Genomic DNA, 26,736 nt, shown 5'->3' on the forward strand with positions numbered 1-26,736 from the left:
AAGCAAACAGAGATGAAGTAACTTGCACACGGCAGGTAAGTGGAAACACTGGGCCTCAGACGAGGCAGTTAGGAGCCCAAGCCCACACTCCAAGCTTTTGGCCACACTGCTTGTTGGGCAGGTTTCAGAAACACAAGAAGGGCCCCAACGCCCTTCCCCACCACTTGGATGTCTCATTTATCTGCTGGCTGCTGCCAGAAATCCTTAGTTAAGGAAACAGCATTTCAGTCTACAATTACTAATTCAGCTTAAAATGTAAATACAGCTTGATCAAGGAAAATCTAGATTTAAGCTAAGGAGCTTCAAGATGAAATCATTCCCCAGAGCACCTGAACTCAGGTGAGGCTCACCAAGAGGGGAGGAGTTGGCAAAGGTGAGCTTGTAACCCTCTCAGTTTCCATAAGCCACCTCGAGAGGGGCAAGTAGTAACCTGAAGCCCTGCTCAGACACTTCTAGAAAAGTTTCCAGCACTTGAGTGCAGGCAGTCAGACCCACACTTCTCCAGGTGAATGCTTAGACCCCTCACAGCACAGTCAGCCGGAGAGGTGATGGTGGGGACCCATCTCTTATCTAAGGCAGAATCTCTCAGGTGTGGCCTGGGAGTTCACACTGCAATAGGCTTTCTGGGTGTCACTGTGACACACACACCAGTTTGGAAATGGGAAGCATTTCCAGTCCCTCTTTACAGCTCTCCCTCCTTCCCTGCACACCAGTGTCTAGGATCCAGGTCCCTCTGGTCCTGGCTACAGAGGTAAAGGAAACACTGGACTAAGAACATGAGTTCCAGCCCCAGAGAGAGTCTGGAAGCTTGAGCACTGTTCACGTGCCTCCTGCTGCTCTGCGTCATACTGGAAAACAACATACTGCACTAACCAAGTGGGCACTTTTCCCCTTCAAATGGGTTCACCTGTGTGTTGTGAGAGTGTGTGTGTGTGTATGCATGTATGTGTGTTTGTGAGTGTGTATATGTGTATATGCATGTGTATGCAAGTGTGTGTGAGTATGTGTATATGTGTGTGTGCATGTATGTGAGTGTGTGTTCATGAGTGTGTGTCTCTGTGTGTGCATCTGTGTGCATGTGTATATGCATGTGTATGCAAGTGTGTGTATGTGTATATGTATGTGTGCATGTATGTGTGTGTGAGTGTATGTGTATATGTGTGTATGCAAGTGTGTGAGTATGTGTATATGTGTGTGTGCATGTATGTGTGTGTTCATGAGTGTGTGTCTGTGTATGCATGTGTGTGTGTGAGTGTGAGTATGTGTATATGTGTGTGCATGTATGTGTGTGTGAGTGTATGTGTATATGTGCATATGCAAGTGTGTGTATGTATATATGTGTGTGCATGTATGTGAATGTGTGTGTCTCTGTGTGTGTGTGAGTGTGTATATGTGTATATGCATGTGTATGCAAGTGTGTGTATGTGTATGTGTGTGTGCATGTATGTGTGTGTGAGTGTGTGTATATGTATATGTGTGTGTATGCAAGAGTGTGTGAGTATGTGTATATGTGTGTGCATGTATGTGTGTATGTGTATATGTGTGTATGCAAGTGTGTGTGTGTATATGTGTGTGTGCATGTATGTGAATGTGTGTGTTCATGAGTGTGTGTCTGTGTGTGTGCATGTGTGTGTGAGTGTGTATATGTGTATATGCATGTGTATGCAAGTGTGTGTGTATGTGTATATGTGTGTATGCAAGTGTGTGTATGTGTATATGTGTGTGCATGTATGTGAATGTGTGTGTGCATGTGTGTGTGAGTGTGTATATGTGTATATGCATGTGTATGCAAGTGTGTGTGTGAGTATGTGTATATGTGTGTGAGTGTGTGTGTATATGCATGTATATGCATGTGTGTGTGAGTATGTGTATATGTGTGTGCATGTATGTGTGTGAGTATGTGTATATGTATATGTATGCAAGTGTGTGAGTATATGTGTGTGTATGTATGTATGTGTGTTCATGAGTGTGTGTCTCTGTGTGTGCATGTGTGTATGTGTATATGTGTGTGTGCATGTATGTGAGTGTGTGTCTGTGTGTGTGCATGTGTGTGTGTGTGAGTGTGTATACACAAGGGGGTCTGTGTGTGCACCCATGTGCAGATACACGCAGGGAAATAGGTAAGACGCCTTCACAGGGTCTTGGGAGAGAGACTTACAGTTCCAATGCTGAGGGTCTCCAGGGTGAACTCATCCACTCGGCTACGTTCAAAATAGTCTTTCAGGTTGTTGTCAGAGACGAGAAGAACTTGCTTAATGGTGTCAGATTTGTCCCCGTAGAGCTTGATGTAGACTCTGGAATCTGTGCTAGCCCCAGGGACGTCCCCCGTCTTCAAGCTGATGTGATAGCGGAAGTCTAAACAGTCCAGGGCAGGAGGCGGGAAGGGAGGGGTTAGCGCGGGTGAGCTGCAGGGAGCTCAGGGCAGGAGGTCGATGGCCAGGGCTGGATACTCAGCTGGGGGTCGGGGGCCCAGGCTCTGGCTCTCCTCACATAGCCCTGACAGTGGGGGGGAGGGTGGTGCTCCTACCATCTTTTGGAGTCCCCTCATCTCAAAATCAGAATTCTGACTCCTGCTTTGTCTGCCCCATAGGGTGTGAATGCGCTGAGAACAGGAAGGCATGCAAAGAATACTAAAATGTAAGAGACGAGGATTTAAAGCAAATACACATTCACTTTCTCATCTGATGGATGAAGAAACCAAGGCAAAGGAAGCCTCTAACTCCCGGCAGAAAACATAGCACATTACCTACATGGTGTTAGTGCCGGGTGTTCTGACCTCGGTTTTACAGGTGAGGAATTTGAGCCTCGGAAGATGATGTTTTTGGCTCAAGATGGCAACAGTTCAGAAGGAGCCAGCCTAGCACTAAACACTAAGCAGTCATCCTTAAGCATAATACTAGTCCTTAAATTTGAGAGTGGTGTTTCCACACAATCATTTAAGGAAGTAAGCTTGTATACACTTTTTAAAAATTGAGAAATGGAAGCTGAGTTTTATCAAATAACATTTCTGGCATGATACTGAAATAATCGCAATTGATTTCTCTGAACTATTACGTATTAAGGTTTATATATTAAAGTAAAATAGTTGGAGATATCTTTTTTTAAGTGTCAGCTATGTGTAAATCCCTAATGTGGACCTGAAGGTCTTATTCTCACCTGAAATGCCACGCTGATGTTACTCTTATCTTATGACCCAGAAAGGTCTGTGTCATCTGTCCACAAAGGAGGATAAAAGGCAAGGCCTAGGATAGTCTGAGCCATAAGCCCAAGTCCAATAGCCTTCTTCCAGAGCGTGGGTCTTGGGAATGAAAAGGGAAACACTGGAAAGGCAAGTGATGCTAGTTCCAAGACCTGCAGTTCACAGTCGTCTCAGGGCCTTCTGGCGCTGGCAAGAAATACTTGGAGAGAGACAGCTAAGCACCGCTCTCAGGTGACAACCCCACAGACCAGTCAGGCCCTGGAGGAGGCCAGACCTGTGGGTCTAGTCCAGGTCAGCTGCCCTGGGCACACCTGACGGCCCTCAGGAGGTGGCTTGTCTTTGCTGTAAAGATAGAGCAAGACCTGCGAAAAAGATCGCTTCCTTATATCATTTTCATCTAAATCCTTTCAAAAACTCTGACTTGGGGAAGAGGGAGTCTGAAGGACCCTGTCCCTGTCGAACAGTGGGGCTTGCTGGAGTGGGAAGGCCAGGCAGGAAGACAGAGATGCCTGGGTGCTGGGCCCAGCTCCACTGCTGACTGCAGACCTGACTATCCTAGGAGTTCCCCTTGGCACAAACATGAGGCTTGTGTCCACTGGAGGCATTTTTTTCATCTCTTAAGAACTGTTCCAGCTCTTAAATCCTGTAATTCAGTGTTCTCAGAATGCAGAATTCCAACTTTGCAATTTGCTATCTGACCTCAGGAAGATATTTAGCTCCACCAGATCTGGGTCCCCCCTGACAAATTGGCGAAACAACATTAGCTCTGCCGACTTCCAGGGTTCTTGCTGGACTCACATGAGATAAAAAGTGATAAATATGTGGCCTTATTATTCATGTGACCCCAGAAATAACTTGGGAAGGTCGGCGGAGCTGATGGCATTATGCCCACCTGTCAGGTGAGGATGCAGACCTGGTGGAGCTAAGTATCTTCCTGAGGTCAGATAGCAAACTGCAGATAATACGTGATAAATATGAGGTATTAGGGGCTTCCCTGGTGGCTCAGACAGTGAAGAATCTGCCTGCAATGAGGGAGACTCAGTTTTGATCCCTGGGTAAGAAAGATCCCTTGGGGAAGTAAATGGCAACCCATTTCAGTACTCTTGCCTGGGGAATTCTAGGAACAGAGTGGCATGGTGGGCTACAGCCCATGGGGGTCTCAAAGAGTCAGACACAGTTGAGCAATTAACAGTTTTATGAAGCCTTGGAAAAGAAACCAGGTGTTGGTATTATTGAGGATTCTGGATATATTTTTTAAAATTTTGTCTAACACTCATGAACAGATCAAGGTTCTTGACGAAATAACACCAGTAAGGAAAACTATTGGAGAAGGAAATGGCAACCCACTCCAGTGCTCTTGCCTGGAGAATCCCAGGGACAGGGGAGCCTGGTGGGCTGCCATCTCTGGGGTCACACAGAGTTGGACATGACTGAAGTGACTTAGCAGCAACAGCAGCAGCAAGGAAAACTATAGGACCTCTAGGATAATTCTCAGCATCGAAAAACAAGGTCCCGAATGACAGGTGCCCACGCGGGGCCGCGCAGAATTAACCAGTTACTGCCCTTGTTACTCTCATCAACAGAAGCCCACAGGCATCCAGGACCCCACATCCAGGGCTATAAAGAGGCTGTGCAAAGCTCAGACAGGCAGAGCATTCCCGATCTCTCCCAGAGCCTCTTCCTCCCTTCCCTCTCAGTGCTGCCTTCATGGAGTAAAGTGGAGGGTGTGTGCTTTCTCCAAGGGCTAGTCTCTAGGTAGCCAGGGAAGTCCCGCCCAGGCCACATCCGCCACCTGCCTTCTGGACCACTTACTCTTCAGTGCCGCATTGCTGTCGCTGGGCAGCAACTCTCGGACCAACTGTCCATCATCCTTATCCTTGTCCAGCCACCTGTGGGCAAACAAGGGCCGTTAGCTCTCTGAGTGGGGCAGCCCAACAACCAACCATCACACAATTCATGCAGAGTCACCGGGAGGCCAGAGCTCTGAACTCAGCAAAGGAAAATGGTTCAACCAGAGCTCAGAAGAAAGGATCTCAACCCAGAATGGGAGGGAGGGCTGCCCCGCGGAGGTGATAACTGGATAAAACCGGGAGGGTGATGAGGAGTTAACCAGGAGAGGAGGGAGGTGCATTCGGAGCAAACGATGTACTGGGACAGAGCAGAGCCTCCAGGAGCAGACGGAAGGCAAGTGTGGAATGGAATGGAATGGAGCGAGCAAATGTGGCAGGGTTGGCAGATGGGGCTGGAGAAGGGACAGGGTCGCTTGATGTGGAACTTCAGCTATCATGGTGAAGAGTCTGTCCCAAAAGCCATGAACACCTGTGTCATTATCATCAAAAAACCCACATGTTTTTCTAAAAGTTCATCATGTGCATGGTACTGTGCTACGGGCTCTGGGGTGGGGAGAAAGCAGAGAAGATACACTGTGATGAATAAGAGACAGCCCAGCCCCTAGAGAACCTGTGGTCTAGTTAAGGAGACAGGACATAGAATAAATTCTAATTTTATCAGATAACTAACTTTTTCATAGGCATCGCTTAACTAGCTTATTTTTATAGTCATCTATCTATAAGTTGGTATTACCCACTAAGTAATTAGTTCAGTCACTAAGTTGTGTCCGACTCTTTGTGATCCCATGGACTATACAGTCCATGAGCTTCTGCAGGCCAGAACACTGGAGTGGGTAGCCTTTCCCTTCTCCAGGGGATCTTCCCAATCCAGGGATCGAACCCAGGTCTCCCACATTGCAGGTGGATTCTTTACTAGCTGAGCCACAAGGGAAGCCCAAGAATACTGGAGTGGGTAGCCTATGCCTTCTTCAGTGGATCTTCCTGACCCAGGAATCGAACTGGGGTCTTCTGCATTGCAAGTGGAATCTTTACCAACTGAGCTATCAGGGAAGCTCACACTATAAATACTATGTATTAAATACATAATTAGTGAGAACCTACTGTCTAGCTCAGGGAACTCAACTCAGTGCTCTATAGTGACCTTAATGGGAAGGAAATACAAAAAAAGGGGGGGAATATATATATATATATATATATATATATATATATATATATATATATATTTCACTTTGCTGTACAGTAGGAAAATTGTACAGCAACTATGCTCCAAAATAAATTAATTTAAAAGAAAAGCAGGCAGGACAGACTGGCCAAAGAACTAGATGGAGACCAAGAGAACAATGGATGTTGGACCAAATCAAGTGCAACAGAAGTTTAGAGACATGAGGAAGGCTCATGTGAAGAGGCTCTGATCTGACTTCTCAAGGATGAATGAAATTTGCCAACAAGAAGAAGGTGGGTCTGCACCCTGAAGGGAGGGGGCTTGGTGGCTATGACTCGTCAGTACATTGGAGTGGACCACGGTAGATGCCAGTAGGAAAGACACTGGACCAATTTGCCTGAAAAGCACTGTTTCCGCTGAGCACAGGGACCCAGACTGAGAAATCAGACAGTTGTGCAGGCAGGAGTTATCCAGGCCCCAGTACTCAAGATGGTCTGTGACACTGGGCTGATGGCAACAGAAGAGACACTCTCAGTGTTCTCCAGGGCAACAGGGAAACCAAGACACTTGCTTCTTGTCCAGAGTGTCACCCCACTTGCCTGTGTCTTGGTGCTTATCTTTGCAGTCACTCCTGTTATAAACCCAAGAGGGAGGCAACTCCTGGCCACAGAACATATCAAAGGAAGCCAAGGCACAGCCGCCTCCCCAGCACTCCTGACCTGGAGCTCAAGCTTCCCTAAACCATGGTCCACTTTACCAATACACTGCCTCCTCTCCCCTTGGGTCAATGCAGGTGACCTTGTGGTCTCTCCCATCTCTCTCTCGAGCCCTGCCTCCCCAAGCCCATGATCTCTAGGACCTTGCTATCAGTTAGCTGTTAGCTAGCATCATCTATGGCATGTAAAATAGATAAGCAACAAGAATCTACTGTATAACACTAGGAACTAAATTCGATAACCTACAATGGAAAATAATCTGAAACTCTCCACCTGATATTAACACAGTATTTTAAAGCAACTATACCTCAATTAAGAAAAAATTAGCTGACCACTAAGTTGTCATGCTTCCCATGAGCTTTCACGCTGTGAATCTAAGACATGAAGACACAAACTCTTGGCTTTGATGACAGGAAGGGAGAGACTTGGGGAAGTGAGCAGTGATGGTTAGAGCCCCTCAATCAACCTCTGATTGTCCTGCTGAGGTCACTGCGGCATCTCCCACAGACCTGGAGGCCGCTGCGGTGCAGCCCTGGCTGAGTGCTCGTAGGATGAACTGGGAGGATGGACCACCATCCTCATCCATCCTCAGCCATCACAAAGCCCCATCTCTCCCTTCTTGTCCTCCACCACTTCTCCATCCCCAGGCCCTCCCCAGCAGCAAAGGAAACCATGACCTGTCATTTCAGTTTCCACCTAAATACTCGCAGGATATTAATACATATTTCCAAATATAGCCGCTTTCTTTCAGCTTCAGACACTTCAGCCCAGTTTCAGCGTGAGACGTTGTGAAATAGATAAGCCAGTCTGCTGGAGCTTTTATTATTCTTTCCCTGGGCTCACAAAAGTGTGGAAGTATGCACACACATACACACTCACACATAAACACACACATCTACTGTAGCTAAGATGTTCACCACTCCCTGATCCTGGCAGAGAAGTTCTGACAGTAAACACCATAACCACACACCTCAGCAAGACAGAGAACCCACGGCCTGTAACCTGAGCTGGGGAAGACCAAAGCTGGCGGGCCTGGTGTACCTGAAACACGGGAACTCCACGTTGTCGCTCTCAGGCTGCCCCTCCTCTCTCACCAGCACCCGCTCCAGGAACCAGCCGCTGCCGCTGCCTTTGCCGTCGTGTCTGATCCTCACCCTCCTCACCTTCCGCATGGTGACAGACTCGATGGTGAACTCATCGGCCTACAGGGGAGACAGCAGGGCCAGATGGACGGTTGGCTCCCCTGGGACCCAAACACCAAGGGAAGAGCCAGGCCCAGAAACCCTATAAGCCATAGCTGATGGATTGGGCTATTGGTCTTTCCCAGGTGGGCCAGGAGCTACCAATAAAGAACAGATTGCACTCCACCCCAATTTCTCCCACTGGAACATCATTTGATGTCAAGTTCTCAACAACTGAGACCTGCATTTCTTGGCTAAACAATGGCCATTCCCTGTGATCTCCTTTTAAAAGGCAAATCCCCCAGGAGGATTAACACATCAAGCTGTCATCAGTGACTAACCATTCATTGAGAATTCATTCCTTGGCTAATCTCCTCTAGCTCTTTGCTGCAGAAAGACAATGGGCCCTTTTGAGAAAGGGAATGACTGGGGGGAACCAGTGGTCTTGTTAATTTCAGTTTTTTCTCGCCAACACAGCAGGGGCTACAAAGTCACCAAGTCTATAGGAGCATACCCTGGGGACAGGAACTCGAGGGTGGGATTCATGGCAGGAGTCAGAAGATGTAGCAAGAAAAGAATGAGAAAGGATGCAAGGAGACCTCCACTCACATTCCGGGGCTTGCCCTGCCCTCACCAAGGAAGGGATGGCAGAGGAAGGAGAGGACCAAGGCTTATCAAGTCTTCATCTGATGACCAACCTTGGCCTCACAGTTTTGCAGCCACACAGCTCTTTACAGAAGAGAGCATGGCAACCCACTCCAGTATTCTTGCCTGGAGAATCCCATGGACAGAGGAGCCTGGCAGGCTACAGTCTGTAGGGTTGCAACGAGTCAGACACGACTTAGCGCACACACACACTGTGCTGTAGGCCAGATCTGCCAGGGCAGTGCATCTGACATCCTCACAACAGCCAGCCACAGGTAGGCACCCTTTACCCACTTTAGAGGCTCAGGGGATGGAGTGACTGGCCCCAGTCTGCCTGACTCTTTCCCTGCTGTTTCACACCGCCTCTCCAGTAAACCCGGATGATGGCTGGGGAAACCAAACGAAACGCCCAGCGCATGGTCATGTGGCTGACAGGAGAACCTAGTTCTCCCACTTCCACGTTTAGTATATTTCTTGGTTTTTCTCTTAAAAAGGAAATGAACAAGGTGCCTCCAGTGGTCATGCCTAGTGGAGAAGGCAGTGTTCTCAAGCGGGCCCTCAGATGCCCCAGCTTCCTGCAAGCCTGGGGTCTCCAGGTCACCGTAAGGTGCCCAGCTTCCTTCCCTACCTGCCTGTCCTGAAGTCCTCCTGCTCTGCCCTCTTCTCAAAGCTCAGGAGTGGGAAGAGGATTGTGATACCTTTAGGGTAGCTCTCCAGCTCCCAGTCCTAGGAGCCTGGTGGGTGTCAGGCATGCAGTTCCCTGTTCCCTTCCCCAGAGCCAGCCCCACTGATGGCTGAGGCCCACACCAGTGGGCAGCTCTACCTGGAGCAGGGAAGACCAAGGAAGAGTGGGTGGGGCCGGTGGGGCGTGGCGCCGCTGCAACTTACATTGCCCTTCTCAAACAGGTCAGTGTTATTCCTGCAGTTGTAGAGCAGCCGCTCCCCTGTGTCCCCCACGTCACCGTACAGGCAGAGGTAGACGTTGGCATCCGTCCCCGCACCTTCGAGTTCCCCAGTGCACACAGTCACGCGGTACCGGGCCACTGGCAGGTAGAGGGGGAGACCGCTGACTGCCAGCCCCCTGCTCCCAGCACTGGCCTGCTGCTCCCCACTTTCAAGCACTGCTTCCCCTCCTCCATCCAGTTCTCATCCAGGGCTGACCTTGCTCCTTCCCTCGGCTGCCTCAGGACAATGAAGGGCCAGCTCAGCTGCAAATCTCTGTCCCAGACAGTTCAGAGGTTCCTGCTCCTGGCTAATCATCAGAACTCCATGGGAAATGTTTATAAGAATTCTGATTCCTGGGCCCTGCCTCAGGCTTCTCAAATCTTAGTTCTTGAGCTGGACGCCTAAAACTGCATTGTTCAATAGCTCCCCCAGGGGACTCCGGTGAAGCTGGCAGTGTTTGGGGACCACAGGTCTAATTCAAACATTTTGGCACTTGATTCCATTCCAGCCCAGTAGACTTTATTTTGCCTTAGGTTGTTCTCCAATTCATATGTGCCCTGTCTTCCTAAGAAAAGTAAGATAGCTTTTCCTTTGAACAAGAACTGAGCCTTCTCTTCTCTTCAGAACTCCCCAGTGCTAAGGACACGCCAGGAAGAGAAGCAGAGAGAAAGCCACAAAGTGCAGCCGCTCCGGAAAGGTCAGAAGAGTCTTCCCACATTGAAAATATACTGTTGGGGGCAGCCCACATCCTGCACATCACAGCCTTACTTCCACTTAAAATAAGCTTCAAAGTGAAATTCATTAATTCATTTGCCCCCTATCTGTTTACCTAAGCCTAGTAGGTGGAAGGCATTATGACAGGTGTCATGAGCAAGACAGACAAACTCTTGCTCTGTGGCACTTGCATTGGACTTGAGAATGGAAGACTGGAGCAGAGAGATGGACAGTAAAATCATAAAATAAGAACAGGGAAATCTCCAAGTTATATCTGTAACAAAGATGATACCTTGAAGTGATGCCACAGAGTATGCTAGAAGTGAAGAGAAGGGCGGTGAGGGGGTGAAAATGATTTAGAGATGCAGAAAAGCTTGCTGCGAGGAGGCAAGCCTTGGACTAAGATATTAGTGATAGAGCCAGACACAGGTGCTGTGAAAGAAGACGGTGCTGCTAACTGTGAAGCCCCGGTGTGGGTACGGAGACTATAAAGTGGGGATGAGCAGCTATATTCCAGGAGCAGAGAGAACAAGGCCAGTGTGGCTGGAATGGAGGAAGCAGCAGGGGATGATGTAAGGTCCAGAGGTAAACAGGGGCCAGAAAGGGGCCTGTGATGTGTGACAGGTCAAGGTAAGACATGTGGCTTCCTTTGCTTATTGTTTTTAGTAGTACAGGAAGCCAGTATAGGGTTTAAGCAAGGAAGTAACTTGGCCTGATCTATGTTTTAAAGAGCATCTGGTTGCTATGCAGAGAGCCGATTGTAGGGGATGAAGGAGAGAATCAGAGAGGACAGTTAGTGGAATAATTACAGTAGTCTAGAAAAGAGAGAGGGTACCTAGGACTGGGAGTGCAGTGGAGATGGAGAGAAGTCAGTAGATTAGGGATACATTTTTGAGGTAAAAAGAACAGATCAGTGATAGATTAGATAGGTAATTAAGGGAAAGAGAGGAACCAAGGATGATTCCTGGGTTTTTGGCTTGGTCAACTAGGTGAATAGCATTGCCAAGAAGTAGGGATGTCTGGGAAGAAGGATAAGTTCGGAGGTAAAATTCAATAGTTCTGTTTGTTCATTACAAATCTGAGATGCCTATTAGATCAGGGGTCCTCAACCCCCAGGCCAAAGACCAGTACCTGTCTGTAGCCTGTTAGGAACTGGCCCACACAGCAGGAGGTAAGTGGTAGGTGAGCAAGCGAAACTTCGTCTGTATTTACAGCCACTCACCCTTGCTTTGCATTGCCACCTGAATTCTGTCTCCTGTTAGATAAGAGGAGGCATTAGATTCTCGTAGGAGTGCAAAACCTACTGTGAACTGAGCATGCGAGGGATCTAAGTTGTGCACTCCTTATGAAAATCTAATGCCTGATGATCTGAGATGGAACTGAGGCAGTGAAGCTAGTGCTTGGGAGAGGCTGCAAATCAGATTAGCATTAGCAGAGAGGTTGACTGAACAGAGACCATAATAAATCAATTGCTTGCAGACTCATATCTAAACCCTATCAGTGAGTGGGAAGTAACAAGCCGCATCTGGTGGCAGGCTTTAAGTCAGAATCCAACACTTAGTTTAGCCCATGCATGGCCCACCCGTTATTTTATTTACCACTTTCATCCATGCCTCTTTCTCACTCTGCACACTTTTCTCAGTCACAGTTTCGGCAAGCCCACAAGCTAACCCTAGCCAAAATGAGTAAAAAATAAACATCACTGGGGAGTTTCTCTGGAAATGGGTGAAGACCCAAGATGAGACAGAAGACTCTGAGGCTGCTTGGTGGCTCAACTGTTAGAGAATCTGTCTGCAATGCAGGAGACCTGGGTTCGATCTCTGGGTTGGAAAGATCCCCTGGAGGAAGAAACAGCTACCCACTCCAGTATTCTTGCTGGAGAATCCCCAAGGACAAAGGAGCCTGGTGGGCTATAGTCCATGGGATTGCAAAGAGTCGGACACAACCGAGTGACTTTCACTTCATTTCACAGAAAGTAGGCTGCACTTCAAAGAAAATACCAAGAGTCCTACTTAAACTACACATTCATTTCAACAGGTGATTCATATTCTCCAAGCCCATTTGGTAAAATATGCGGCGACCAGCTAGCCAACAAAACCATGAAACCTTCTAAACTTCTTCACCTCATGGATACCAAGCACCCTGCATTAAAAGATAAGCCCTTGGAGTTTTTCAGAAGAAAAAAAATGTGAACACGAAGAACAGATGCAATTATTGAAGGGCACCACTTTATCAAACGTGTCTGCACTGAGAGCATCATTCTTAGTGCCTAACTGCATTGCTAGAGCTAGAAGCCCTTTAATACTGGTGAAGAGCTGATCCTGCCTGTTACTAAGGACAGTGTTGTGAGCCTTAAGGAGAGACTGCAGCTCAAAGGGTGGCACGTGTTCCTTTTTTGCCCAGCACCTTAACTAGATGAATGGATGAATGGATGATGTCCCCTGAAATAGCAGGGGATACTGAGGTGCAACTGTTGGGATTAGAGAGTCACCTTGATATGGAATCCAGGTTGATGAGTCTACCAATGATGACAACAGGCAGCAATGCTTGTTTTTGTGCGATATGTTTCTCAGGAGGATGTGTGTGAGGGTATGTCACGTGCACTTTTGTAGCCAACCAACACCAGAGCTCAAGTCTTTGAATGACTACGTATCAGGAAAACTGAACTGGTCATTCTGTCTCAGTATATGCATGGGCGGAGCAGCTGCCATAACTAGACAACTTTCTGGTTTCACTACTCGGGTAAAAGAGGTTGCTTCTGACTATAAACCCACACACTGTGTCATCCGTAGAGAAATGCCAGTTAGCTGAAAAATGTCACCTGAACTTAACAATGTTTGGCAGGTTGTGATTAAAATGATCAGCCCCATTAAAGCACGTGACCTTAACTCATGTCTGATTACAGAGCTCTGTGAGGAGATGGACACAGAGCTCACAGAGCTCACATGCCTTCTCTTATACACAGAAATGAGATGGCTTTCTAAAGGAAGATCACTGACCAGAGTGCTTTAGTTACAAGGGCCACTGCAGAGATTTCTTCTAGGAAAACAGTCACTATCAGGCAGCACATTTTAGTGACACAGAATTGGTTGCAAAACTTGCTTACTGCGTGACACATGCAACCTGCTCAACAAACGCAGTCTGTCACAGGGGAAAATGGCACTGTTTCCAAGTCAGCAGATAAAGTGGCTGCATTCAAAGCCAAACTGGAATTATGCAGCTGATGAGTGAACATTGGGATTTTTGACATGTTTCAAACATTAGCAGAGATTTTGAAAGAGACTGAGCCAGCACCCTCTTTCTCCCAGCTTGTGCACAATCACCTATCTCAGCTTTCAAAAGACTTGGAGCATTACTTTCCAGCCACAAAAGACTCACAAACTGGGAAGGAACTGATCTGTGAACCATCTGTGAATAAGCCAGGTGAGTTGACTTTGTCTGTGCCAGAAGAGGATCACAGATGATGGTGGCCTTAAAAGTGTGTTGGGACAACTTCAAATCTCCATACTTTCTGGATTAAAGCCAAGGTGGAATATCATGAGATTGCCAAAAAAAAAGCACTGAAAAGCCTGCTTTCATTTCCAACATCCTATCTTTGTGAAGCAGGGTTTTCTGCAGTGACAGCAATCAAAATGAAATTACAGAGTAGACTGGACATCGGCAGCACACTTTGGGTGTCGCTTTCTCCCTTTGCCCCCAAATGGGACCGCCTAGCTGCAGAAAAACAAGTTTAAGGCCCACCGATCCTGCACTGTAGTGAGTTGTATAATTATCTCGTTATATATCACAATGCAATAATAGTAGAAATAAAGTGCACAGTAAATGTTCTGTGCTTAAATAATCCCCAAACCATCCCCACCCCAGTCCAAGGAAAAATTGTCTTCCTTGAAATCAGTCCCTGCTCCCAAAATGGATGGGGACTGCTGCATTTGACGATCATAAAGAGGGGTCAAGATGGCAGTTGAATACGTGTGGAGGGTCAGGACTATTGACATGACTTTCGTCATCACAGACATGTAGATTCCACTGAAAGTCACAGTGCCAGGTGAGGCCCTCTGTGCAGAGGATGCAGACTGCAGAGGGGGCCTGTGGAGGGATGCCCACTTTAGAGGTCAAGCCCAGAAGCTAGAAACTCAGATGAGAAGCGGCAGCCAGTGAAGCAGAGGGATTGTGCTCTGAATCTAAGACTGCTCTAAAAAGCCTATTTTTTTTTTTTTGATGAAGAGGCTATTAAGGCATTCCCAGATAAACAAAAACTAAAAGAATTCATCATTAGCAAACCTGCTCTAAAAGAAACATTAACGGGAGTCCTTCATATTTGACGCTAGACAGTAACTTGAACACACACATAAAGGGAATGAGGAAAAGCAATGATAGAGGTATATTTATAGACAGTATATTTTAATTTTTGTTTGTACCCTTTTCTTCTCATATTTTATATAAAAGACAACTGCATAAAACAATATATATATAAAATTGCATTGGTGGGTTTATAATGTACGAAAATGTAATTTGTATGGCAATATAGCATGAAGGAGGAGAAACAAACAAACCTACGCCAGAGCAGAGTTTTGTATATTATTGAAAATAAGTTGGTATTAATCCTAACTAGAATGTTGCAAGCTGTTAACTGTAATTCCCTGGTATAATTCCCCAAGTGTAATTCTTTCCAATAAGAAAATAATTTATATAAATAAAAAGAAACCAGGGAACTAAAATTATATTTTAGAAACTAATATAAAAGAAAAAATAAGAAAGGGACAACAAAAAAACTTATGACATATAAAAGGCAAATAGCAAAATGGCAAACTTAAATCCTGCCTTATTAGTAATTACCTTAAGTGTAAATGGACTAAATATTTTAATCCAAAGGCAAAACGTGATAATAATCCGACAGAGATAGGCTGGATCCCCCTACTCCACATTTGATCAGAAATCAAGGTTAATGATGCTAGATATGTACCAAGAGTGAACATAAGATGATTTTTCATATAATGAGGAGTTCTGGGAGCGCATGATAAACCTCAAGCAGGTCCAAAAATGGCTTGAGATAGCAGGGAGGGATGACTGGCTTGGGGTATGGTGGTTGCTGCTGCTGCTGCTGCTGCTGCTGCTAAGTCACTTCAGTCATGTCCGACTCTGCGACCCCAGAGACAGCAGCCCACCAGGCTCCGCTGTCGCTGGGATTCTCCAGACAAGAACACTGGAGTGGGTTGCCATTTCCTTCTCCAATGCATGAAAGTGAAAAGTGAAAGTGAAGTTGCTCAGTTGTGTCTGACTCTTCTTGACCCCATGGACTGCAGCCTACCAGGCTCCTCCATCCATGGGATTTTCCAGGCAAGAGTACTGGAGTGGGGTGCCATTGCCTTCTCTGGGGTATGGTGGTTAGGGGGTGGGAATTTCTTCACATGGGTCCTTGTATGGCTTGAACTTTCCACCAGTGTGAAGGAAGGGAACATCCAGGCTTTCTCACCAAATTGCCCAGATATCAGGCAGAAAATGAGAAAGATTGGTGTAGCTGGAAAGCTGTCAGAAGTCAAACATCAAAAATAATTCATGCTCCTTCTTACACAGAGATTGACAGGATGAATAATGGATCTTACTAGCTGATATGTGGAAGAAACACACTTTAGATACAAAGACACAAATAGGTTGAAAGTAAAAGGATGGCTCAGGAAGAGACAGACACTCTGTATGATAGACTCTAGATTCATGCACATCACTACAAGTGACCCAATTTGGTCCCTTTTTATGGCTGAATAATATTCCGTAGTATATATGAACCATGTCTTCTTTATCCATTCATCTATCTATGGACATTTAGGTTGCTTTCATGTCCTAACTATTATAAATAGTGCTGCAATGAACACTGGGGTACATGTGTCTTTTTGAACAGGTATCCAGGTTGGGAAGAAGTAAAACTATCTCTATTCATGGACAACATGACCTTGTATAATGAAAATCACAAGGAATCTACTAAAAATGATCAGAACCAATAAATGAGTTCAGCAAAGTCATGGCGTACAAGATCAAGATAGCAAAATCAACTGTATTTCTATTACCTTGCAATGAATAATCTGAAAATAAAACTAATAAAGCATTTCCATTCAAAATAGCATTAAAAAGAATAAATGAAAGTGACAGTTGCTCAGTCGTGTCCGACTCTTTGCGATCCCATGGACTCTACAGTCCACGGAATTCTCCAGGTCAGAATATTGGAGTGGGTAGCTGTTCTCTTCTCCAGGGTATCTTCCCAACCCAGGGACTGAACCCAGGTTTCCTGCATTGCAGGTGGATTCTTTACCAGCTGAACCACCAGGAAGCCCCAAAAGATTAAATACTTAACAGATAATTTTTTTAAATATTTATTTGACTGTGCTGGGTCTTAGTTGTGGCATGTGGGATCTAATTCCCTGACAAGGGATCAAACCCAGGGCCCCTGCATTGGGAGCATGAAGTCTTAGCCACTGGGCCACCGAGGAAGTCCCTTAACAGATAATTTAAGAAAACAAGTGAAAACCAATTAATAAGTCACAGAGATATACAGTATAGCAACTAACATTAATAATACTGTACTGCATGTTTGAACATTGTGAAGAGAGTAGAAGGCAAAAGGAAAAGAGGGCATCAGAGGATGAGGTGGTCAGACAGCATCACTGACTCAATGGACATGAACTTGAGCAAACTCTGGGAGATGGTGGAGGACAGGGAAGCCTGGTGTGCTGCAGATCATGCCGCCGCAAAGAGTCAGACACAACTTAGCAACTAAACAACAAGAAGACAGTATATCTTAAAAGTTCTCATCACAAGAAAAAAATTATGTAGCAACATATGGTGATGGATGTTAACTAGACTTACTGTGGTGATCACTTCGCAATATATACAAATATTGAATAATTATGTTGTATACCTGAAACTAAATATAACTTTGTGAGTCAATTATGCCTCAATAAAAAGAAAGACATGTGTAAAACTTATACTCTGAAAACTAAAAAACTGTTGAAAGAAATTAAAGATGATTTGAATAAGTGGAAAAGCATCCTGTGTTCTCGAATTGGAAGACTTAACATCATTAAGTCTTAACATCGCTGCAGTCCATTGGGGTGTCATCATTAAGCTCCAATTGCATTGTCAAGGCAATACTCCTCAAACTGACCTACAGATAAAAATGAATCTCTATCAGTCTTAGTTGACTTCTTTGTAGAAATTGACAAGCCATTTCTAAAATGCATATAGAATTTCAAGGGACCCAAAACAGCCACAACAAAAAGAATATTAAAGAAAAACAAGTGTTGGCAAGGATGTAGAGAGATTAAAACTCTCATACATTGCTGATGGAAATGCAAAACGTGCAGCTGTTTTGAAAAACAGTAGGATAGTTTCTCAAAACTCAAAACAGAATTGCCACATAGCAGCAGTTTGACTCATGGATATATATCCAAGAGGACTGAAAACATGTTCACACAAAAGCTTGCACATAAATGTTCATAGTCACATTATTCATAATAGCCAAAACGTGGAAACAACCCAAATGTCCATCAACAATTGAATGCAGTCTCTCTACACAACGAACTACTATTCAATAATTAAAGTAAACGAAATGCTGATACATGCTACAAGGTGAATGGATATTAAAAAAACAGTATGCTAAGTGAAAGAAGACGGAGCACCGAACATCCGATGCTTTTGCGTTGTGGTGCTGGAGAAGAATCTTAAGAATCCCTTGGACTGCAAGGGGATCAAACCAGTCAATCCTAAAGAAATCAAGCCTGAATATTCATTGGAAGGACTGATGCTGAAGCTGAAGCTCCAATACTTTGTGGCCACCTGATGCGAAGAGACAAATCATTGCAAAAGACTGTGATGCTGGTAAAGATTGAAGGTAAAAGGAGAAGAGGGCATCAGAGGATGAGATGGTTAGATAGCATCGCTGACTCAATGGACATGAATCTGAGCAAACTCCAGGGGACAGTGAAGGAGAAAGAAGTGTGGAGTGCTGCAGTCCACTGGGGTCTCAAAGAGTTGGACACGACTTAGGAACTAAATAACAAAGTAAAAGAAACAGACATAAAAAGTCTTACATTAAATGATTTCACTTATATGAAACGTCCAGAACAAGAAAATCTAGGAACAAAAAAATAGATGATTGGTTTAAGTACAGAGCTAAGGAGTGAGGTGGGGGAATAGGTGTGACTTCTATTGGGCATGTGGTTTCTTTCGGGGGCAATGAAAATGTTCTGAAAGTTGATAGTGGTCATGAAGAATAATTATATCAATATACTAAAAGCCTCTGAATACTTTAAATAGATGCTTTGTAGGAACATGTATCATACCTCAATATAGCTGTTTTTAAAAATGAACACTACTCATCCGTGGTCCATCTGAAATGAAGACAAAGTACATCAGAAATGATGTACCAGTAAGTTGATTTCAATGCACAAATTTTTTTTCCGTCATATACCCATTTTATTTGGTGATATGAAGACATCTGAAAATTAAATTTGACCTTTAAATATAAGAGCCTGAAGATACAGTGTCTGAGCAAAAGCACTTGTTAGAAGAAAAGGTCAAGGACAGCAGCTTATCCGAAGACCTGCCTGACTGGGGCTGAAGCCAACAAGGGGGAAATGTCTTGCCTCCAACACTGCCTCTTTGAGGGGACAGCACCTGGCATTCAACCATTGCTCTCTCTCCAATCAACTCTGCTAAAATACAGAAGCTATGTGTTTTAAACTTTCAGCCTTCGTATAAACGAAACTGATGTTTTTGTGTTAAGCTCCCAACGATAGGCGTTGTTAACAGTAATCGGAGCAAACAGCGGTAACTGGTTTGAGTAATGAAACGTGGAAGCACAAAAGGGAAGGGGGCGTGCCCGTCTCACTTCATTCTGAATTTTGATGAGGGTCGGTCTGCCTTTTCCAGTTGTAACTATTAGGCCCTTCCCAGAAGCAAGCTGATAAGGGAATTCAGAAATCCCTGTGCCTGGGAATTCCAGCCCCTTTATTCAGGAGTTCAAAGGTCTGTTTGCCTGGATGTTGTCAGGGGTCCCAATCCTCTCTAGGGGAGGGGGCCCTCCCAGCCCACCTGCCACTAAGGTTTCAAGCTCCTTCCTGGCGAGAAGCCTGTGGGCAATTAAAGATGATTTTAACTGTTAGTTATCAGCAGTGAAAGACTTCAAACAGACAGTAAGTACTGGAGCCTCTTGTACTTTAACTTTAAAATTACAGCTCAGCCTGATTAGCAAGAAGCTACAATTTTCAGCACTTGAGTCCAGTGGTCTTTTGCCCGCTCATCAGTGGTATGAAATCACTTCTGCTGGGCACACACTGGAGAATGCTAATTTCATCAGTTTTGCTATCTCATATAGTTCCTGAGGGAAAGGCAAGGTGGAAATAAATTGTGGGCTGGTGAGTGTTTTGTCCGTGTTTCCTGGTCTGCATTAATCAGTGCGATCACCCCCGGCGGCATCCTGGCTCTCAGACGTGGTGTTAATTGCTTGTTTGACTGGCCCTTGTTTTTTAAGTAAACTAGGAGTACACAGTTTCAAACCTAGAGAATTGGTTTTAAATTGGTATTTACTCATCTTACATGAGCCCAAAGCTCTCCCCAAGGGATTTCCAGGAAGCCCTGCATATTATTCACTAGACCAGGATACCAACTGGGGAAGTGAGACATTGCCACCACCTCTATTTATTGTTACAAGGAAGCATCCAGACCAGAAAAGGAGATCTGAATTCCTATAGAGGTGAGTGAGGACATGGGCATGTTCCAAGAACAAGAGAAATTTATGTGGGCCAAAAAGAACAGTTGAGGGAAAGAAATTCAAGTTGGTATGGGCTCCAAAGTACTGCCCAGGACCCCCAGAAGACATTAAAATGCCTTTATAGCCAGAACAAACAGCTCTTCTGTTACAAACCCAGGTCCTGGGACTCTTTAATCAATAGAAATTGGTAAGAGGCCAGAAAAAAAATTCAGGCAAGGCTTTGCAAGTGCCCTTGCTCGCTCTCCGAGGAGGGCAAGATGGTTCCTTAAACGGGATGAGGGTAGTGGCAGATTGGTGGCTCTGATTGGAGGAGTGCCTTAGGTGGTCTGCCCACCCCCTTGGTGGTGCTGTGTGCAGGGGTCATGCCCAGTATCCTGCTTTTGCTCCCTGTGACTCAGAAATGGCAGTTGGTTTGCGGCCTTTTTCTATCTGTGGTTCGTAATTGCCCCAACTGCTGTATGTGTGCAGTTATTTTTAGTCCCTTGTAGCTTCCTTGTATTATGTTGCTAGAGGTGCAAGCACTCCAGTAAAGGGTGCCAGGTCTTGACTTAGCTCACTTCAATCCAATACTAGTCGTTACAGAATTTTTTTAATTGCCATTTTCTTGTAATAGTATTACAGAAGGCAAAAACAAACAAGCGTGTTATTGTATGTAACCTATGGAAACGCTCTTCCTCCCCACCCCTCCCACCACGATCTCTTCTAATCTTTCAGATCCCTACTTCCAAATCCCAACCTCTTCAGCAGGAAGCTCATCTCCCCACTGTGTCCACAGCATTCATTCAAATCCCACCGGTTCCACCTGCAAAGTATTTCTTGAATTTATGTTCTCCTCTGTAGCTGACTTGGTCCTTGCCCAATTTCAAGATCACGTCTTCTCCCCACTGGATGATTTCTTAAAGGCCTGTGCCTAAAACACATCCTCCACACACCCACAAGTCCTTGACAGAGCAGGAGAAACGTAAAGAAGGAGCTGGATGGAGTTCAAGGTCAAGGGTGGTATACATGTCATCAAGGGCATGAGAAGCCTAGGAGCGCAGGAGCCCAAGTTGGAGGTGGAGACTGAGTCGGAGCTCAGAGGGGCAGCTCTGTGGGATGAGCCCGAGTGAGGTCCTGAGCAGTGGCTGGCTGCCTGGGAGGGAGGTGAGGGCACCAAAGCAGACGAGGACTAGCATGCAGATGAGCAGATTTTCCACTTGGACATTGATGAGTGGAAAAAAGTCTCTCAAGTTTTGATATGTGCAAAAATTACTTGGTGTGCTTGATAAAAATACAGATTACCAGGCAGAGCCCTTAGAGAGTCTAGTTAGTATTATCTGAGATTGGGCCCAGGCATCTTTGTTTTAACAAACACTCTGGGCACCTTTGATATAAACGAGCTCTTGACCACACTTTGAGAGATACTCTCTGATGCAGGCTGAATCGTGTCCCCCTCATATCCATATCCACTCCAGTACTCTTGCCTGGAAAATCCCATGGATGGAGGAGCCTGATAGGCTGCAGTCCATGGGGTCGCTAAGAGTCGGGCACAACTAAAGCGACTTAGCAGCAGCAGCATATCCATATGTTGAAGTCTGTGGGGAAATTAACAAGATGGCGCCAGTCAGGCTCTCTCATTTCCCCCCTTCCCCCCCGCCAGGCTTTCAAGCCCTCTGGCCCCCTGTTCTGTAAACGATGACTTTGCACGGTTATGTAACAGCCGAGACCACTTATAGCACTGCTCATTGTGAGGTACTCAACTTGGTCACAGGCCACTTTTTGTGCAGCAGGCCTATATGAGCTTCACCCGGAAAGGCCCTGAAGGGTTGGGTGTGCTTATCTTGGGTTATGTCTTATCTGTTGCTGCAGCTGCCGAGCCAGCCAGGAGAGAATAAACATGTCTCCAGTTCCTATGGCTCCTCGAGTCTTCTTCCAGTCTCTTAGGTCGAGCCTTGCCTACCCTGGGTTCAGCGAACAGTGTGCACAGTGAGATACAGTGAGACAACTGGCACCACCAACAGGACCAACAAGACAAAGTCACAACCCCCAGGGCCTCAGAATGTGATTGTTTTGGGCAGTTGGACATTTAAAGAGGTAAACACGATAAAATGAGGTCGTATGTGTGGACCTTCATCGAGTATGATGGGTGTCCTTTTAAGAAGAGACTAGGACACAGATGGCACCCCACTCCAGTACTCTTGCCTGGCAAATCCCATGGGCGGAGGAGCCTGGCAGGCTGCAGTCCATGGGGTCGCTAAGAGTCAGACACGACTGAGCGACTTCCCTTTCACTTTTCACTTTCATGCATTGCAGAAGGAAATGGCAACCCACTCCAGTGTTCTTGCCTGGAGAATCCCAGGGATGGGGGAGCCTGGTGGGCTGCCGTCTCTGGGGTCGGACACGACTGAAGTGACTTAGCAGCAGCAGCAGCAGGAGGACACAGATAGGAGCACAGAGAAAATCATTTGAGAAGATGGTCATTTACAAGGCAAGGAGAGAGGTCTCAGGAGAAAGCCAACCTGCCAACACCTTGATCTTGAACTTCAGCTTCCAGAGCTATGAGTAAATAAATTTCCATTGTTTTAAAACCCCAGTCTATGGTATTTTGTTACAGCAGCCCAAGCAGACTAATTCGCTATTCTAGAACAATGAATGGTAGAAGTGGGGGATTTAGAGAATGACCAGGGGACACAGTGCAAACAAGAGGCACATGAGCTGGAACAGAGGCACCCCTGTGGGCGGTGCGAGCTTTGAGGCTGAAAGTGCAGAGAGAGTCAGGAGAATGCCTCCTCTTGCTAGCCCCGCAGCTGTGAGGACAGAAAACTGGGTTTTGGGAGAAGGGGAGTCATTTAAGTAAAAGTGGCAGCTTTCTCTCTGAAAAAAATTCTCACTAGAATGACAGCATACCAGTATTTTAAAGATTTAACCAAACAGAAAATTGTCACCAATAAAGCCTGGGGAGAGGGATGAATATGGACAGCAGCAACCAAATTTCAGAAGCTGGGGCACAGCTAGAAAAGCTACTAATGCCTGAGCACAGTGGGTCCTCACCGGGACCCCTAGCAATTTGTTGGATAAACAAATTCCTGAGCTCCCCACCCCAGACCCACTGAATTAGAAAACCCATGGGTGGGGCACAGCAATCTGTGTTTCAAGAAGCCCTCTAGGTGATAATGCTGAAGTTTGAGGTCCTATGACTTAACAGACGGAGAGAATTGATTAGAGCAGTCAGTTGTGAAATTCACGAAGCAACCTTGCAAAAAGTCTCAGGAATGACAGCACCAGGTAACTTCAGAAATATGGAGTGAGGAGCTAATCTTATGAGGACTGGTTGGACGGATTTAGAAAACAGATCTCAAGCCCTTCTCCTCAATTGTTCATATCTACAGGTTCAATTCTGACACATAAAGAGGGCAGACCAGGTAACAGTAGGTATATTTCTGCCTTGGGCTACATTTTATATAAAGTCCTAATTGGAGGCTGAGCAGGGATCACATTATTTATCATATTTTCAGGGAGATGATTGCCTTGCTGTCAAAGAAAATACTACTGAATGTGAAAAGGCCGAGTATGGTCACTGACAAGGTCAGAGATCTTGTTCTAGGTCCCACTCTGTCTCTAACTGTATAATCAGGGTTAGAACTTCCTCGGTTTCCTTATCTGCATCAAGCTATTCTAAGGACCTTTGAACACAAATATTCCATAGTCATATATTTTAATTAAAATTGAAGAAGAATCATAAAATAGTACAAATTGCAAGCATTGCCTAATTGAACGAACAGGGTGATCCCTCTTTACATATATATATAGAGAGAGACAGAGCTTCTACTGGATGTGCAAATGCCTGAGAAGTGACATTATCCAAATACTTAGAAGGACTTCAGGAATGATGGGTCATGTTGTTTTCGATATAGTCTTAACTTTCTTCAATTTTTCAAATTAATTTTGCACTTAATTATCTTCAGTGCTAATTCTGATCAATTGCTAATATTTGCTTGCAGTGCCATATTGAGGGCCATAAAGCTCACTTCAGACTCAATGGGAAAGAATGATGTGATTGCCCAGTAATCTCTGCCAAGGGAAAAGGATAGGATATATGCCATGTGTTTGCCAGCACTCTGGTGGTACAACCTAGAGGCAAAATGGTCTCGCTTACCTCTTTGACTATGGATGACTTCAGATTAAAAGCTCAGCTCTCTCCTACTAGCCTCAAATAGAAATAGAGGATTCATAAGGGAGCAGTCGAGTATGGCTGTAAGAACCCAGATCCAGCCTTCCTTTTTTGAAGAGCATCTCATGAATAATTTGAAGAGGATGTTTCCTTTAATTTCAGGGAGTGTCTGGAGACATATTGTTCAGTGTGGATTCTTCTCGTTGTCTCACAGCCAACCTGAAGACCCAGAAATCTCCCCCTTTTCACCCATACCCATCATCATAGAGCTTTAGCATCATGCCTTGGAGATGGTTCCTACAAGCCTATCTTGAGTATAGGATCTTATAAACTCATTCCTCATTCAGAGGGAGTCTGATTCTGCACAGCGGACAAGACTACAGCTCATGAGTCAGACTCCTATTGGCACACACACCCCCCATTCCACTACCTCCCCCAGGATCAGAGCCCGTCAGTACTTACTGCCCATTATCCTCCGTACTGTTGGGCCTTCAGCAGTCATTTCCCTAACGATCTCATTGTCATCCTCATTGGCATCCAGCCAGCGATTGCAGTTGAAGTTATACTTGTCCTTGGTCAGAGTGTTCATTAGGGTCATCTGGAATGAAGTCCTGGGATGAGCAAGTGGGTGTACTAGAGATATTTATCCATGCCTTGAGGTTCCTGTTCTGCTAGTTCATCTCAAGGAGGACGAGGCCATCCCCCCAGAGAGGACTCTTGTGGAAGATGGAGTGCCAGATTAATATGTATCCCTCTGGTCCCCCAGAGACCCACAGTTGCCTGGCAGCCAGGTGACTGGGACACAAGGCAAGTGTCTTGAAACCTAAGCATCTTTTTAGCCTACTTTGGAAGTCCTGTCCTCATCAGGAATTCCATGCGTCATGTGTCCAATTTTAGGTCTCACTGTAACCCTTCCCCATCCACACTCCCAACAGATAAAGGCAAACTAACAAGACAAGGTCATTAGAAAGAAACCATGTTGGTTCCTTTCCCAATCACCTTCCAACTGCAAGATGGTCATCTCACCTTTTCTAAATGCCATCCAGAACCAGGACTCCTTTTATCATGCCATACCCGAATCTTATAAAACCTGCCAAGGTCTGGGAGCTCAATCTATGGTGAGAAATAACAAGGTTTGCATGGACAGAATCAAGTGAAATGTATTTATCCTCATAGCTGAGCCCCTGCCAGGAGGTCATCTGCTTTGAGTTGTTTTTTCAGCATCAAGGTAGGGTTTACTTCAAACCACCCTCAAATACTCTCTCTTCTTGTGCTCCTTTAACCAACGGCACACGAGGGTGAGACAGCTGTAGATCTAGGGTTCAGCCTGGGCTGGTGAAACTGCACAAAAATAACTGACCCACAGTAGGATCCTGACTAAAGGAAATCTTCCAAATGATAAGCTTTCAGTTACAAAATCTATATGGCAGCCCTGCAAATTAACACAGGCCCACACCCCCAGGACTCTGCTGGGCACTGAAACAGACAGAAAGATCAATACAGTGGTCATGCCCTCCCCCAGGGGCTCAAAATCTAGCTGAGAAGACAAATACATAACGAGCAATGAACTGAAGGTATAATAGAAGCTCCAACAGGGTGCTCTGAAAAGAAAGCCGCAAATTACAAAATTATTCTTACCTAAAGGTCAGAGCAGCACTTCCGTTGGCAAAACAAGCCCTGCTCTACTTATATACATTATCGAAAATTTAAAGCTGAACTTATTTTTTAATGTTCTAAAATGTATACTTTTCCTTAAATTGGCTCCTTACTCTAATTCAGTCCAGGTTGGGCTGTTTGACACTAACTGTGCTCAGGGTCCCTGTTCTACACTGATTCCCCAAGTCGCCAGGTTCCTGGATGCCCAAAGCCATTCCATACTTGCTTCTTCTCTCGTGCTTTGTTTGGAACTGTTTGATTCAGATAAAGGGCCAGATCTAAACTGCACCCCAATGCATTGCCTGTAGATTAAATGTGGCACTCCTGCAGGGGCCTGGGGACTCTGTTTTACCTTTTTGTCTTCAAACTTGATCCAAACCTGGCTTCAAAAACCAGAATCCCATGACACATGCATCTTACACCCCTTCCTCCTTCCTCCATCCCGCCCCATCACACTTCCTTCCTACCCTAAATTTCTCAATTATGCCAGGTTTGAACCACTTGTTGTTGGGATTCAGAAGGATCTCATCTGTCCGTCCCTTCTGCCCATAAATCTGGATGAAGATAGGAGAGTTGGAACCAGCTTTCTTCAAGTCGGTTGTCCAGACCCACAGGGACCATGGGAATTCTGCAGAGATAGGTCCAGTTGCACCATAAACTTCAAAAAGTGAAAAGATTTTCATGCTTCCAGTGGGGAAAATGAGCACATCAAAGGTGATCAAGACTGAAATGCAGGTTGTGTGCAGTCGTGTCCC

General features: G+C 45.5%; 1 protein-coding gene across 2 annotated transcripts in view; it reads right to left on the minus strand.

The window, feature by feature from the left end:
* Positions 1–26,736, minus strand: part of LOXHD1 (lipoxygenase homology PLAT domains 1) — a 197,177-nt gene that overhangs the window by 100,633 nt on the left and 69,808 nt on the right. For both annotated transcript variants that reach the window (XM_069568464.1, XM_069568462.1), the window contains exons 10-16: positions 26,449–26,609; positions 25,352–25,438; positions 24,788–24,923; positions 9,642–9,796; positions 7,969–8,129; positions 5,012–5,088; positions 2,159–2,355 (exon numbers count right to left, since the gene is read on the minus strand). In XM_069568464.1, the coding sequence (XP_069424565.1) occupies positions 2,159–2,355; positions 5,012–5,088; positions 7,969–8,129; positions 9,642–9,796; positions 24,788–24,923; positions 25,352–25,438; positions 26,449–26,609 (974 nt within the window). The remainder of the gene's footprint in view (positions 1–2,158; positions 2,356–5,011; positions 5,089–7,968; positions 8,130–9,641; positions 9,797–24,787; positions 24,924–25,351; positions 25,439–26,448; positions 26,610–26,736) is intronic.

Source organism: Ovis canadensis, chromosome 23 (genome assembly GCF_042477335.2).
Source record: "Ovis canadensis isolate MfBH-ARS-UI-01 breed Bighorn chromosome 23, ARS-UI_OviCan_v2, whole genome shotgun sequence".
Lineage (NCBI taxonomy): Eukaryota > Metazoa > Chordata > Mammalia > Artiodactyla > Bovidae > Ovis > Ovis canadensis.